This window comes from Aythya ferina (genome assembly GCF_964211825.1).
Source record: "Aythya ferina genome assembly, chromosome: 11".
Classification (NCBI taxonomy): domain Eukaryota; kingdom Metazoa; phylum Chordata; class Aves; order Anseriformes; family Anatidae; genus Aythya; species Aythya ferina.
This window is the reverse complement of record NC_140307.1, coordinates 16,605,652-16,622,573: the sequence shown is the minus strand read 5'-3', so window position 1 is coordinate 16,622,573 and position 16,922 is coordinate 16,605,652. Positions and strand designations below refer to the sequence as shown.

General features: G+C 36.4%; 1 protein-coding gene across 6 annotated transcripts in view; it reads left to right on the top strand.

The window, feature by feature from the left end:
* The window catches only part of TJP1 (tight junction protein 1), a 159,631-nt gene extending 143,872 nt beyond the window's left edge, over window positions 1-15,759 (top strand). For 3 of the 6 annotated variants that reach the window (XM_084531663.1, XM_084531660.1, XM_084531664.1), the window contains 8 exons: window positions 401-1,297; window positions 1,625-1,719; window positions 2,127-2,351; window positions 6,852-7,027; window positions 7,709-8,150; window positions 9,588-9,805; window positions 10,842-10,985; window positions 14,200-15,759. In XM_084531663.1, the coding sequence (XP_084387789.1) occupies window positions 401-1,297; window positions 1,625-1,719; window positions 2,127-2,351; window positions 6,852-7,027; window positions 7,709-8,150; window positions 9,588-9,805; window positions 10,842-10,985; window positions 14,200-14,294 (2,292 nt within the window). In that variant the 3' untranslated portion in view covers window positions 14,295-15,759. The remainder of the gene's footprint in view (window positions 1-400; window positions 1,298-1,624; window positions 1,720-2,126; window positions 2,352-6,851; window positions 7,028-7,708; window positions 8,151-9,587; window positions 9,806-10,841; window positions 10,986-14,199) is intronic. The other 3 variants (XM_084531665.1, XM_084531662.1, XM_084531661.1) reach the window with 2 other exon arrangements.
* Window positions 15,760-16,922: the final 1,163 nt, after the last annotated feature.

Genomic DNA, 16,922 nt, shown 5'->3' with positions numbered 1-16,922 from the left:
TACAGCAATGCTTGAATTAACTTTAACACATAAATCAGTTTACTTCTTGAATATCCCTGTCCTGACCTCCCCTATGCAAAAAAGAAAAAGAGGGGGGGGAATGACAAAAGAGCAAAATGCAACAACAAAACACAGATATGTGAGAGATTATTCTCTTTTGGCTTCCCATTTTAATCTACACATATGCTTTTCCTCAAGGATAGGACTGGAAAGGATCTCTTGAATCAAAGCTTCCTGTGATTGCTGACAACTGCATCAAATTGTTCAACTTCTAAGCAAAATTAAAGCCAATATTTAAAATGAATTTTAAAATAATTGGTTTAAAATTTCACGCTTTCAATAAAGTTTGGCTCCGTTTACTCTTATTTTTAAATGAAAAATTTGTTTCTCTACTTAACAGGTATACCGAAAGGATCCATATATTAATGAAGAAGCATCCAGACAAAGCTATGTCTTAAAACAGCCAGCAATTAGTCACCCAGTACAGAGACAGGAAAGAGACCCAAATCTGATGTATGAATCCCAGACTCAGTATGCAGAAAAACAGCCAAGTAGGGAGTACGAACAGTCATATAGGTATGATTCTACAAACTATGTAGATCAGTTTTCTCGTGGTTATGACCCTCGACTACATTATGATGATCGCGTGCCTCCCTATGAGGAGCACTGGGCATATTATGATGAAAAACAGCCCTACAATCAACCAAGAACAGCTTACGAAAACCAGCCTCCTAGGGATCTTGATTCTAGACAAAACACAGAAGAGAGCACAGAACGCGGTTATTACCCAGCACAACCCCGTTTTGAGGAACCCCCTCAGATGACGTATGATGGCAGACCTCGCTACGAGCATGCACCCAAAAACTTCAGCTTACCGCAGGTGCGATACGAAGATCAACATACTGTTGGATATGACACGCATGGTAGATATAAACAAGAAGCCCAGCCATACCAGTCAGCCATATCTCGATCTCCTGAACCGAAGCAGTACTTTGATCCACATGTGAGGGGCTATGAACAAGGTCCTCCTCAAGCTTATAATGCCAAGGCAGGACAATTTGAGCCTTCTCATAGCACTTCAGGTGTTCCTCTTCCTCCTCCCCCTTCATCGCAAACCAAACCAGAAGTTTTGCCTTCTAACAGTAAACCACTGCCTACACCGCCATCTCTAGCAGAGGAGGAGGAAGATCCAGCCATGAAACCACAGTCTGTGCGAAGTAGGGTTAAGATATTTGAAAGAAGAAGATCACCATCTCTAGAAAAAATGAAGGACCCCAGTGATACATCAGCTGTCAAGGTAAGTTATATATGTTTTGGCATGTGTTTATTTTCTAATTCCTGCTTTTTACTAATGAGACTGTATTGCAAGTAATAAAATACTGTCTTGGAAAGAAAACTTCATTGCTTGTGGAACAGCAACGTAACTGAAGTTTGTTTTAAAAGCAGAAGCTGAAAATTAAAGAGGATCTTGCCATGCTGAAGATTTCCCCGTTAGTTTTTGTTAGTCTTTAATTCTGATTTAACGTGTGGGAAATTTTAAAAGCATTGTTAGTTTTCTTACTCAGAGGTTCTTCATCTTTCAGATCATAGAATCTAAGAAAATATGCTGTGCTTCTCTTTACAGCCTCCAGAACTAGCACCGAAGCCTACACTCACAACCATGAGTGGTCCAAAACCAACTTCTCAAAGCCATTATGAACATGACAAAACAACTTACAGGTAGATGCACAACTGATAATTAAAGAGTTTTCAATACAAGTTTGGAGTCTTCAGACAACACAACTTAATAGTTCAAACTGTAAACTGCAGAGTGGAGAGCTGGAGTGTGTCAGTCTAGTTTCTGTGTCAATAGTAACTCAGGGCATAAAGTCAGTTGACATGGACATGATTCCTGAGAAGAGGGAGAAGTAAAGCGTAAGGGAAAAGGTAGGATAAAAGATAAGGACTTTCTTTATGCTACATCACAGCTATCATATTTCAAGACAGTACAGGTTAAAAAGGTATTGCATGCAATTTTAAGATTTATGTCCTGATTTATTACTGGTTGGGTTACAAAACAGAATTTTGATTCACATACTTGTGCTTGTTCAGCTGTGCGAGGCAAACTGTGTATTCTTCCTCATTAGGGCCCCAGAACCACAGAGACCTCAAGTGAAGCCACCTGAAGATATTGTGCGTTCAAATCATTATGATCCTGAAGAAGATGAAGAGTATTACCGAAAGCAGCTCTCGTACTTCGATCGGAGGAGTTTTGAAAATAAGCCGTCTGCACAGGTTCCTGCCAGCCATCATTCTGAGACCACCAAACCAATACATTCACAAAATCAGCTGAATTTCTCCAATTACTCTAAGTAAGTTTGGGGGGTTTATTTCCTTTTTAATTTGAAAGGGGAAAAGGGAGGCATATAGGACTAAAACTGAAATTCTGCTGCTAATAGAATTCCAGGGGTTTGTGGTACCTAATAGAAACTTTGTATTTGCAAAGTCAGTTTCTCTCTTTAGATGTAGCTTTAGTATGAAAACATAACTTTTCTTGGTAAATGAAGTGAATCATTTAGTTTTTGAGATCTTCAAAGAGTTACTTCTCTTTTAACAGCCTGCAAAGTATTTCTTTAGTGTAACTAATAGTGAGTGCTCAAATGTCTTTCAAAGCAGAGGTTAGTTTGTTCCAGTTTTGCATGCATTTTTTTCTGCAGACAGGCTTCTACACACGAGCAGTGTTTGACATTAGGAAACTGAGCCTTTTGGGAACATTGTTGGAGCCAGAATTTAATCTGTTGATGGAAACATCTGCTTCCTGTATTGTTCTGTTTCCTTGACTTGGAACATTTTGATACAAAAATTGTGTGAAAGCTCATAGTTCAGATTTAGCTCAGGTAGAGGACTGGTTGCCTTGCATAAGCTGAATACTTTGTACAGTTTCTCAAACTTTCATAATTCAGTTCAGTTCAAACCATAATACTATGTTTGTAGCTGTTCATGTGGAAAGCTATCATGGCTTGCTGCATGAAGGCTGGAAGTCAGTTGTGTTTTTTTTTTTTTTTTAAGGCTTTGGTTGCACTTCTACTTGAAATTTTATACTATTCAGATCAAGCAGAAAGTCTGGCAAGCTAAATGTAGATGAGATCTTTGGAGTAAAATAATAAGCTAGCTTGCTCAACTTTTATACTGTGACTGTATGTTCAAGCTGTCTTGTGTGTATTCAATACACTGTGTTTCAATGCTTGTCTTAAAGGATTTGAGCTAGGAATCCTGTTCCTGTTTCTGTAAGATGGTCTGTTATCTACAGTATCTTTCATATTCTCAGTTCACAGAGAAAAATCTTTCAAAGAGCTTGATAGGTTTTAAAGGAGTTGGCAGTTCTTTCTAATCAGGAAGTCTCCACATGGAAACTTTCTTATTTAACCTTTTTTTATGCTCAGTAATGAATGTATGTAGTAATCTGTAACCAGTTTTGATTCTTAGTTGAGGATGTTATTTATTCTTTTTCATTTGTCCTGTGTCTCCTGACAGGAAGATTAGAGCCTATTTGACTCGCTATTTAGACATCATAGGAAGGGGCCTGAAAAAAAGAATCTTGGCTGGCCTCAGTGTATTGCTGTAGTGTTCAAACTTGTTCCCACTTACCAAATGTTACCCCATAAAAGGTCCATTTGGATCGGTAAGCACCAGAGTGTGTTAGCTTATAGCAAGTAATTGTGAAGATGGTAGAATTCCTCAATCTGAATCTGCAAGTTGTCCTTACTCTCTGCATTGTTGTCAAACGCAATGGAGAATGTGAGCAATAAATGCAGCGATGGAGTTGTTTGCTGCAGAACAGCTAAGAGCTGGGAGGGATTGTTCCATACTTCTGCCTACCACTTCTGACTATCGTGACATCTTTATTCTTTGCTCACTTTTGGGGTTGTTGTGAGTTATACTTGAACTTTAGGACTTGTACTTACAGAAAGGTGACATCTAAATGGCACAGAGAAATAAAATAGTACTGTTTTTAAGTTCGATACAGTTGCATATGTTGGTACAAAAATATGTAAATTTCTTCCTTAATGGAAGAATGTAATCCTTAATGGAAATGGACAGGCATGGGAAAGAAAATTTATCAAGGGTAGTCTACTGCAAACAGACAAAAGATGAAAATATTAATGGAAGTAAGTGGAAATAAACTTAAAAGACCACAGCTTGACAGAACTGTTTCCAGAAGTATGCTGTAGTGTGCGTGTTGAGAAACAAAATAACTGACTTGAGAAAGAGTTCATATTTAGCACTATCCTCTTTACCCAACTTCCATTTTATACCCTGTTACTTCCTTGTTCTTTTTTTTCTTTCCTCCTAGTGAATTTCTATAGTGATTGCTATTCTGTGAGTGAACTTGATTAAAAATAAACTTGGGACTAAATTCAAATGGTTCAGCAGAAACTGCTGATTACGCCATTGCTTATTCCTATATAGGCCATATAACATATAATCCATATGATGCATTGTGGGTACTGAGGACAGATAGTATATTTTTTCAGTTAAAAATATTGTTAAACATTAAGTTATGAAAATTGGTTACTGTTCAGTAAAGAAGTAATGATTCTAATTAAAAGTGATAATTTTGTTGATAAATAAATAGAGTAGGAAATGGCTTCAGAAATAGCACAACTTCAATTACAAGAACTTCATTTATACACTCAAAAGCTACAAGAGTTTTATTGTAGACTTGTTTTGTTACATACTGTTTCTTAACAATGCTGTTGAAGTTGTGGCTAGCCCCTAGTCAAGGAGAGTGCAACAGAAGAACATGCTTTGTATTGTATCAAGCTCTTGTGGTTGAGTTTGTGTTATCACTGCTGTCTCTTATGCTCTCGCCATCAAAATGTACAGCCATATGCTGCCTGCTGCCTTCTTTTTTTTTCATTTCCTTGGGAAGCTGGCAAGCAGCTCCAAAAGGTGTGGAGAGTGACTTCTGGCTTTTGCGGGTTTTATTCATGTCTTTCTTTCTGCAGGTTAATATTCCTCTCTGAGAAGCAGTCATTGCAGGTGGGCAGTTTTCAGGGAAGGTAGCTACTACCCACCTGGAATGAAGACAGCAGTGAACAGCTGTAACTTCTGTTACTGGATAAATTGCTTTATATAAAAATCTATGTGAAAAGGAGTTTCTAAAGCAGATTTAAATTGTGCTGTTATTTTTCCAACATTGATTTTTAAAGACTTGCTCATACCAATGCTGTTCAGTTTACTGAGCATCACATTCACGTGGTCTTGAAGCAGACTTTGAGAAGTTGCTCAGCCCTCTTCTTAGTTTCATAACATTCTCCTCTGAAGTATTAAGACTGTGACTTGAGAATTGTTGCCTGTTAAGTTTTTATGAGTGTACAGAAAGTGAAGGGATGATGGAAAGCTGTCCTAATGTAAAATGGATTTTACATAAAAGCAAGTTAAATGCTAAAAATGGAGCAAAGGACAGCTTATCGTTCTCTTCTCTGTCTCTCCAAGTGTGCTTAAACACTGTTAAGATGTTTCTTCAGGAATTGTTAAACATGATCAGAAGCATTTTAGGGTGTGGTCTTTGCTATTTGAGCCAATAGAGCTATTTAAATACTTGCTATGAGTGTACCCTCAGAACATGATCTGTAATATACAGAAAGTGGCTAGTTTGGTATGTTGAGACACGAGAGGTGGCCCATAAACAAAGTGGCCCATAAACAAGAGATTGTTAGCATTTTAGATTTGTTTTGCTCACTTCTTCAATACATCAAATAACGGTTTGTTTGTATGGATCTGAACAAATAGCTTAGTGTGATCTCATTCTTATTTTCAGCATCTGTCATTGTGAGGCACTCAGTGCCTAATGCACTGACAATCTCACATTAAATATAGTAGGCGATGATTGTACGTATGCATATGGTAAAAGTATTATCAGAAACATCACTGTTAAAAATATTTTCATTGTTGAAAGAACCTTGTCGTATGAGAACTGCTAGGACTTAACATTAAAAAGTGTGAAGAAATAATGTGCTTAAGATAGAATGACCGTTTTTCTTTCATTCTTCTATTGCTGTTTGCTTTGCCATCACCTAGATTTCTTGGCTCTTACACTAGCTATGACTACTTGAAAAGGAACATCAAGTGGTAAGACTGTTGTTGATGTGAGGATGTTTTCAGGTGTCCTCTCACTGTTACATTTCATCACAGGCATTATGTGCACTTAAAATTTCAACACATGAATTCTGAAAGTTAGTGCAATGTACTGAAGTCCAAAATTAAAAGTCTTTGAAATCTTTCATTTCATGAAAGAAACTCTTTTGGAACCATACTTCTAGTATGAGCAAGAAATATTTTGAAAATAAGATTTTTAAAATTATCTACATTATGCACATAAAGCTAGTGAAGCTTAAGCTGACTGCATTTCTAATTAAGATGGCATTGTTCAAATACTAGGTGTATTTAGAAAAGTTATACTAGAACCCATCCTTCTTCTGGCTAATTATGCTTTTCAAAAACAATTCACCAACCCCCCAAAAAAAGTTGATTTATATTGTTTTGAAAATAGAAAACACTTTTAAAAATTGAAAATAACCCTAAACAAATCTGAAAAGTGAAGATCTGTAGGTAATCATGCAAATACACCTGAAATGTCATCTGCCTTTTGTTTGCCATGGTTTGTGTTACTAATCTTAAAATTCAATGTTGTCTTGAAATCTCTTGTGCTTATCAATGGATGTTTCTATACTTGAGACAAGATAAGAAGTGTTTTAATGTTTATAGGAAGAGATGGAAGTGAGGTGATCATAGAAGAAAACTGTAGCAGAAGCTCAGAGCCCTGAAGAAACTGAACCATCAAATGTTTCTTTCCTTTATTTCAACAGGGGGAAGACAACTGATGCAGAATCAATGGATAGATCTGTTGGTGAAAAGCGCTATGAGCCAGTCCCTCAAGTCACAACTCCTCCTCCTGCTCCTTCAGTACAGTACACACAACCTCAGTCAATTAACAGTCCTGTCCTGTCTCTCCCAGCCCATCACAAGCCTGCCCTTTCTGAAGGTGAGCAATTAGAAGGCTAACTTGCCTAACGTATAAGTATCATTTCTCAGGTGCTTGTGTGGATGCTTCAGTATGTCCACACTGGTAGCTATGTTTCCATTTAACTTATATTTGGAATAATTGTTTCTGGAAATAACTTACTACTATATTGAAGTTGAATTTTATTGAATGATTTGAGGATCTTGTCTGAAACACTAACTTCTAGGTGTCATTAGTAACTATAACTCTCTCTTCCATACTAAGTGGTCTCAGCAAAAATGAAATAAAGTTTTCAGTACTTAAAGATGTCTTTCTCAGTGCTTTTGGATGAGAATTCTTTAGTCATGAATGTTCCCTTTTTGCATCCTTAAGAGGAATGCCCAGTCCAGTTGAATTTTGCAGTTCCGTGTGAGTGCACAATAGTTTTTTAATAATGGTTTTCTCTTTTTTCATAGTATAAATCAGTCTAACTGTTTTATTAAATACTATCCCATTTTATCTACCATGTATCTCTTTAGTGCCATGTAAGATGATTTGCTGGAATGTATGAAATGGGATAGAAGATCTAAGAACTGAACCTACACATACGTATTTTAGATAATAAATCAGGAATAGAATAAATGGTCTCCCTAGGTCTAGTGTATGTGACGAGAAATTCTTGATCATTTTTGACAAGTTCTGGTGTTTTTATTTTTATTGCAGTTAACTCTGTCTCTGACCCTCCTCCACCTCAGAATAAGCCAGCCATTTTCAGATCCTCTAGAGAGGACACTGTGCAGTCCACTTTCTATCCTCAGAAAAGCTTCCCTGATAAAGGCCCTGTTAATGGAACTGAACAGATTCAGAAAACAGTCACTCCTTCTTACAACCGCTTTACAACAAAACCTTACACCAGTGCTGCAAGGCCCTTTGAGCGTAAGTTTGAAAGTCCTAAGTTCAACCATAATCTCTTGCCAAATGAAGCTCAACATAAACCAGAGTTGCCATCCAAGTCTCCAAATTCTCCTCAACCAGTTTTGAAAGCACACAGCTCATCGCAGCCTCCTGAATTTGACAGTGGAATGGATACCTTCACTGTACAGGTCGACAAGCCTAAATATCAACCAAATAATGTTAATGCTGTGCCTAAAGCCATTCCTGTAAGGTAAGCTTCTTGTTTTTTGTTTCCACTAGTATGTCTATACAACTTAATATGTGAAACCATACAGCTTATTTTTTCTTGTGCTTTCCAATGCTTCCAACTTCTGTTGATGTGAGTCCATAAACCAAGATAGGTGGAAGATTGAAACTATGATTCTAAAATCGTGTAATCGAAGAACATTTGCAAAGATATTTAACGTATGTCCAATGTTTGTGTCATTTTGCATCCTATCACTAAAAAATTATATGATTTCTTTCCCAATTCCCATATTATAATTATAAATCCTCTGGTAGATAATAATGACTTGTCTTTCTAATTTGTTTCTAGAAGACAGTTAATTCCTAAGGATAGCTGTTGCACCAACTTGTATTTTCTCAGTGTGCTTAGAGAAAAAGTTCTTGGTACACTTGTATACAAGATATTTCAAAAGTAATTATAAAAAGAAACCATCAGTTCAGCAGTTTCATCATGGTTCTCTATACGTTAAGACCAAATATTAACTGCTTTAAAAGCACCTAGCATTTTCCTAACACATTTGAGCTTTAAGAATTATGTCAACAGTAAATTATAGTACTCTAACTGCAAACTCTTGCTGAGTTCTTAGATGAATAATCTTTTCCAAAGTTTTATTATCCTGATTTCTAAATAATAATGAATAAATCACACTTCATCTTATTTGCTGTTTAAGTAACTCAGAAATGTAGTAGAAGAACAAATCATATTTGCTCATACACACTTGAGGAATGTTTTTAATGCTGTGCAGTTGCAGACTGCAGAAATACTGGCTTCCTTGATTAGAATACTTTTGCAGGCTGAAATCTGTTCAGACTAGCTATTGGATAAGATAATATTCTGTATCTCTAGTTATATCCTGACAACCTGGAAAAATCTGTGTACTTTTAAGGGCTTTGTTTTCCAAGTATGTCTTGCAGCTGTTAAGTTTCTACTTCCTTAAAGCTGAAAGAAGGCTCAATGGGGCTTGAATAAGCGTTATTACTTGTTATGTTAGTAAAGTCATAATAGAATTTGGGGAGGAAAAAGATCTCTGGATGTATAATACCTTTGTTTTTACTAAGCTGAATTCTGTAGCAGGGGACAAGCTGTTTCAGTATAATCCCAGAGGTGAGCGTTTGCAAACATAAGATTCAAGTGGTCCAAAGTTTTGCTCTAACTACTTTCTGGACATTTCCAGTGTTCTATACTTCATTTTTTGTTTTATTTTTGTGAAAATGTCCTCTTCTCTTGGCAGAAGTTGAACTACTTGGATCTTAGGCATTGTACACAATTGAGTATGGGACACAGTTACTCTTCTGAAATCAATACTAGCATACTACTACTAGGATATGCACTAATAAAATTAGTCGGAGGGAAGTGTGCCAGTGACTTGCAGGAAGAAATACTGATAAAACTGCTAGGCTTCATCTCTGTTTTATAATTCAGCCCTTCAGCACTAGAGGATGAGGAGGAAGAAGATGGACACACTGTTGTAGCCACAGCAAGAGGTGTATTTAACAGCAATGGTGGTGTATTGAGCTCCATAGAGACTGGAGTTAGTATTATTATACCACAAGGAGCCATTCCAGAGGGAATAGAGCAAGAAATATATTTCAAAGTCTGCAGAGACAACAGTATACTTCCACCTTTGGACAAAGAGAAAGGTAAGAACAGTCACTGCAAGTTGTTCTGTTACTTAATATTAATTATTTTGTGACAACAGCAAAATAGAATATGAAAATATGTTCATATACTTGAAGGCATTTAATGTATTTCTACATGTAGGTACAGAATATACACCTCAGAAACGGGAATTAGAAGGAAAAAAATATTCTGCTTGATATTGGAAGTTGGAAGCAAGATAGAGGCCCTAAATTGTAACTGGAGAATATTTAATTTATTTCAACACCCGAAAATATTCAGCAGTTCAAAATATTTTTTAAAATTTGTATAAAGAAAAAACAGCTTCATGTTTTTAAAAAAAAAAAAAATCTTGATTTTTCATATAAATCACAGTATATTCCTGACTGCCTTAATAATGGAAGTTGAGTAGTATGTCGTATTTGAGTGATTAATTTTCCTGTAGTCTTTTGTTCACGCCAACACTTAAATATGTATGAAATTCTGCCCTACCAGATTAATTTATTAATTTGATTGAAGTAGTAAAGGGTTTAACTTCATAAATGTACAAATGAAGTATTATTTGCAATAAATATGCAGTTACTTTATAATTCAAACATAAGATTATTTGGCTGAGGAATATGTTATGTTTTGTTTGGAATTTTAAACTAAAAATAGGCCTACACGTTTTGATGTTCTGCCTTTTGGCTCTTAGGATAAGGGGTCATAAGCTTTTCAGCTGCAGGAGGCTTCTTCCAGCTCAGTGTGCCATAAATCCATACGAGTAGGAAGAACATCATGAGCCATTACAGAACAAGCAGCTAGAACAAGGCTGCTTACGGATTTGAGGATTTGTTTCTTCTGATGTAGATCTTGAGGTTGTCATATGTATCATGGAAAAGTCACTTCAGTGCCCTGAAAGGGACAACAAGGAACAACTTCGGGAAGTGTTGTTCTTTACTAACTGGTCAAAATGATGGTATTTCTCTGTAAAATTGAGTAGCTCTACAATGTAATTACGTAGTAGTCTGAACTTATTTTGAGAAGAATGGTAAGCAGGTTTTTTTCTCTTAACTGTAGGTGAAACACTTCTTAGCCCCTTGGTAATGTGTGGGCCTCATGGACTAAAATTCCTGAAGCCAGTGGAGCTGCGCCTGCCACATTGTGCGTCTATGACCCCTGATGGTTGGTCTTTTGCTCTAAAATCCTCCGACTCCTCGTCGGGTATGCTGTCCTCCCTCTGTCCTTTTGGGGCTTTTGGGTGCTATCGTATAATTTAAGTTAATTTGGCTAAAGGTGATGCTGTATAATATAAAGGACTTGATCATTGTATTTGTGTCAAACTCTCCCATTTCACTTTCATTACAGATGTCTTTCTTACATTTACTCATGGTGCAAATTCATTGCTAAAACCATGTTTGACAGCAGAAAAACAGAGTAATATCTTTAGTCTCCTAAATATAATCGTATTTTTCTATTCTGTCTTCTTTCTTGAGGACTGCTACAGCTGAATACACTTGAAATGAAATCGCACTAAAATTGAGAGGAAATGATTATGTACCTCTGATTGGCCTTTGTAACATAACTGGTGTTTGTCTGTTGCTTAATTAACCATATAGGTCTCTGGCAAATCTTAATCTGCATGCTCATAAATCATGACTTAATGCTTGTTAACTGTTTCCATGTGTGCAAGTTGATGCTAACAATTGGGTCATTTAAGAAAACTGTAGTGTTTCAGTAAAAGCATTTACAATTCATTCTAACGTAGCTGGATTTTACACAAGACTTTTCTTGCTTGCTTCTGCCTATTTTTCCTCTACCGCCTTTTATCCAGAAGTTTCTGGTGGATAGTAAAAGTTGCAACTAGGTTGCAATTTTATTTACCTGTTCATTTTACCTCACTGTGGCTTTCTGGGAACAGAGAGAAAATGCATTGGCTGAAATTGTCATTTAGAAGCCTGTGCTCGAATTCCGGGCAAATTTCAAGCAATTTCATGAAATGGCTATGAGGTTACAAAGACTTAAAAACAAAACTAAACCAAAAAAGTTTGCACATTTGCGTGGGGGGAAAAAAGTCTTAAGGTTTTATTCAGCTACCTTCAAAATTTATGGTGGAGGACATGAACCATTACTATGTACATATGATCTAAGTAACGACTGAACAATGTACTTCTGTATACAGCATTTAAGCCACCATGTATGCATATCTTCTGTCACTAATGTATCTATCACTGTCAACACCAAAGCACTGATGCTTTGAAAGATTAAAGCATCAATCTCCTTGACGGGGATTCAGTAACCTAGAGGTATTAATGGCAATAATTTTTAGTTTTTATAAGATAATATATGCATGTGTTGCATGCATCTATTTAACAATGTGTACACGGCTGCGTTAATACACGGATGCATAAATGTTAGGGTCCCTAAAGATATGACACTGATGTACAAAACTGACAAGATTTTTTGTAACTAATAGCACCTGTTCATGAACTTACTTGAAGTGAAGGGAGAGGACTCAAATGATCTAAACAATAACTGAAGTTACTGAGACATTTTTCTCCCTTTCTAAAGTGGGGTGGGGTGTGTGAGTGTGTGCACATCTGAGTGTGAGAGCAAGAGCGTGTATATTTAAATGCGAACACTTTCTGTATTGTAAATATAACACCACATTCTGTTAATCGGAAATGGGATGTATATCATAACATTGCTCTTTTGAGACAAACTTTAAAATTAGGCAATTCTGTCTTATGATATGTAAGTAGACCATACTGTGTCTTAAATAAATAATTGTTTTCTCTCTTTTTAAGTAGTTGCTTATGGGACTCTGATTTTTCAGGTGGCTTTATAGTAACAGTTTATAGAACTCTGGGGGTTTTTCCTCTCTTCAGTCGTCTGTTCTGCCTCATCTTTTCTGAATGTATCCATGTTCTGTCCTAAAAATGACATTCATTTGCACTTACTAACATCCTTTCTGCTACACTGAAGCCTCATATACTGATGTTTTACAGTTAAACCCCTTCAAATGCTTGAATGATTCTGGAATTAAAATAGAAAGCCTTTATGGTCACACCGACTATAACGTATTAGAACAAAATACTGAAGGGTAACTTTTTCAAAGCAGTTCTATGTAATTATGGGAAAAACATTGTCAGCAGCTAGAGGTTGCAGTGACTACAGTCTCATCCTCACTATATATTTCAGAGGAAAGGCTGGAAAAGAGGACTCCTACAGTCCTCTTCTACCTTTCTACTAATGTAATGCATCTTGTGAGTTTTGAGACTGAGTGGAACTTCCTGCATCTATAAAATGAAAAATCCTCCAGCATTAATAAGCTTCTTAACTGAAATAAGCAGTTTTGGCTGGCTGCAGTAAACCTGTTTGTATTCTGACTACACAGGCCACTTGTACTTCTTGTCTGTACATCAGATGTTGCCATCACTCAGTGCATTGTGTACTTCATGTTGTTTTCATGAGTTCAAGAAAGTTATGTGGAATTTACATCAGTCTCATTTAATGCAGAGGTCTGTGGTGTATACAGTCTATGTGGCTGGGTTCTCCAACTTGTTGCACATTTTTCTAGAGAGGTCTTTGAATGCCATTTATCTAGAAGGCTTAACAGAGAACTTGAGTGCATTTTTCTTTATTCTACCATAGTGGCATGATGATACTTTTTCTGTAGGAGTTGCATTTAGTAGTAGCTTTAGGTGGTTAAAGGGAAAAAAAAAATCTCCAGTTGAAGGAGACAGTTGAGTATGCAGTTAGGAATGTAACCTTTGTCTGGTGAGGTTGCAGCTGATGACTCGCACTTGCAAAAGAATATTACACAGCACCTTTGACCATGAGTGGAGAAGTTCTGTTGTAAAAGTATATATCAGCAATTTAGAATGCTTTTTAGAACGTCAGTATTTCAGGCTTTTAAACTGCTATACTGGCTGTAGCTGCAAAATAATTTCTATTCTGTCTTCAATAATTTTCCTACTAGAAAATAAAACTACCAGTGTGTCAGTGCTTAGTTACAACGTAACTTCTACTTCAACTCATTTGTAATCAAAATTATTCCAAGGAACTTCAAATGCATCCTGATCATGGTAGCTTTTAAAATTGTCCAATTTTTCCTGGCCATTCAGGAGAGAATCAGTGCGTGTTTGGTTAACTGTTAATGCTTCTGAAAGGGAGAGCTCTATGGTGGTGCTGCAGAGTAAAATGTCTTGTTCTAAGCAGATGCTGTGACTGACACTCAGGAAATGTTAAATACATCTGATCTATCCTGTATTGTATGCAAATGAGTTTAAAATAAAATAGTAATGTACCAGCTGTAAGTTGAAGGGGAAAAAAAGACATGTTGATTCAGAACTCCTATCCAAAAGCTTGGTTGTTTCAAGATGTGCACTGTTTGACAGCAGATACTAAACACCAGCATTGTGTTTTCCTCCCACAGGTGACCCCAAAACCTGGCAGAACAAGTCTCTTCCTGGGGATCCAAACTATCTTGTTGGAGCAAACTGTGTCTCAGTCCTAATTGACCACTTCTAAATATTAAGTTAGCTGACTGAGTAAATAATGTGAAACTGAGATGGACCTTACATATAAACTGAACCACTCTATCAAGTATTAACTGTTCTATAAGTGATAATGGATCTTACTATTTAAGCATCTTGCTTTAACTAACAATGGTTTAGCAAGTACACTCTTTGAACCATGGTCACAATACATGCCACAAGCAGGGAGTGTACAGTGGGAACAAGGTAGGGTTCTTGCAGGTTCTGTATGCTTTGGTTTGTTGGTTGTTATTTTGTTTATTCTTTTTGCTTTTGTTCTAAAGGACACTACTAGTATTTCATAGTTTAAAAACTTAAAGTACCAATGGAACTATATGCAGAGGAACTGAATTTGGTTCATTCTCCACTTGCAAAACCACAGAATTTGGCCTGCAGTTTTAGTACTGTGTGTTTTGTAATCCACAAGACTACATTTTGGTCTCTAGTTTTTAAATGACTTTCCATGTACGTGTCCAGCGAAATGGCAGTCAACTTTGGTAGCACAGTTTAGATGTTTCTCTCTGAGAGGCCAATACAAACACATCTATCTACCTATTGTATGCGGAAACATTGTCATAAGAACGGGGGAGGGGGAAAAGCATGTGGGTGACTATGGTTCAGTTGCCTCTGTGGATCTGTAAATTAACCACATTATTACAAACCTATTAACCAGCAGGGATGCCTTACCCTCATGTTTTTAATAGTCTTAGCTCTCATAGTTCTCTGTATTTAGTTTGTATGGCTTTTGTGCTTACCTAGATAATATATCATGAGAGACTGGGGAAAGAGAGGAACAAAAAAAAATTGTGAATTTGGTTTAGAGAATGAGTACTGTTTGTTCATCAGTCAGAAGAGAGCCAGAAGAAAATGATGGTATGTTTTCTGCTATGCATTTGAAAAATTTATAGATGTTATAGACGGCTTGTATATAATGCGTGCATACCACTTTTGTTCTTGGTTTGTAAATTAACTTTTATAAGCTTTACCTTTTTATATATATAAATATATATAAAAACAAACAAAGTTTCTTAAGGATATCTTTGTATTCTCATACCTTTTGAGCCTTGAACTTTGACATCTGCAGCAATAAAGCAGCATTTCTACAATATACAAACAAGGACATTTTTTAAAAATGCACAAAGTTGTTACCTTTTTAAGTGCTGCATTTAAAGAATATAAGTCGGAATTCTCTACTTTGATTAAATTCTTGAAAAGTATCCCTACTGTAATTTGTCGTAAGGATGCTGTACTTTGTGCCCTGAAATGTATTTTTTTACTAATAGACAATTTATTACGGCACATTGGCACTACTACTGTTTAGATAATATACCACTGCATTCTGTTAATGAGTTATTAGCTATTCAGGTGTGGCTGATTTTTTTCTCTGCAGTTATTAAAATTACACATTTCTAAATATACAGAATAAAACTGTTTTTAAAATAATAAAGGAGATTCTAGTACCTTATTGTTTCTGAAATGCATTTATGTGAACACAATAAAATGAGTTTTCATTTCCAGCATAAGTGGCTAGCTGGATTCTGCCATATGTTCATATGTGAAGTTGTTGTACTCTACAGAAGGGCTCCTGAAATGATGAACTCCAGAGCGGATCTGGATTGTGTTTGCCATTGTGGATCCATTGGAAATACTCGACATGAGGAGGAGTGGTGGATGGGTCCCTGGAGTCACTGTGTTGGTGCTCGTTTAGTTACTACACCCGTTCTTCCAAATGGTTTGGTAGTGTTCTAGTATGTCCATTTACACGGTCTAGCTGTAAAATATTAGAGATACTCCTACAGAATCCCATGATGAGTCCTATTTGAAGCACTCAGTGACAACGTAGTAAGCTAATCCTGTTCTATAAGACAAAGTAAATTCTTAATGTGATTTCAAATAATGCTGAGAAACAGTGCATAACTGTTTGTTCTCTACTTCTACTGACGAGGTAGTGAGTTTTGTGTCTCAGGCATGACTTATCCAAGAAGAGGCATTCACTGCTGCTACTACTACTGATAGCTTCTATCTCAACTTTTCAGAACAGAGAAAAAACTTGAATTGCACAGAACCTATCCATGTTAGGATAGCATATTTCATTTGTCTTAATATGTAGGGGTATCATTTATTGAAACCACAGAAAGAAAGTTTCCAAAATGGCATGCAAAGGATCTTGGAGGAAATTCTGATGCTAAACTTTCAGTGTTCTTTTCCAGTTCAGAGCTTAATAAAAAAAGTATGTGAAACACTACAAAAGGAGTCAGCCAGAGGATGTTAGGAACACTGAAGTTATGCTGTATGGACTGTTAACAATGGTGAAACTTGGTTCTTCAACATCATGAGTCTAGCATGCTCTGAGGTATAACCATCCTGAGTAGCTTTTACTGTAATTATTGAGATAATCTTTCTGTTCTCTTGAAAGTGTAGGTCCATGTCTGTCTACCGAAATGAAGGAAAAAAATGGTGACAGGCTTTGCTCTGCTGTCCTTTTGTAAATAGAGTAAGTTTGCTGTTCTAAAACATGGCAATTCTCTACTGCTAAGCATCTTCTCAATTGAATTGTTATTGTCTTTCCTACTTAGTGATAGATGAGTAGGAACATTTATGTAAGTGGCTAATGTAAACCACA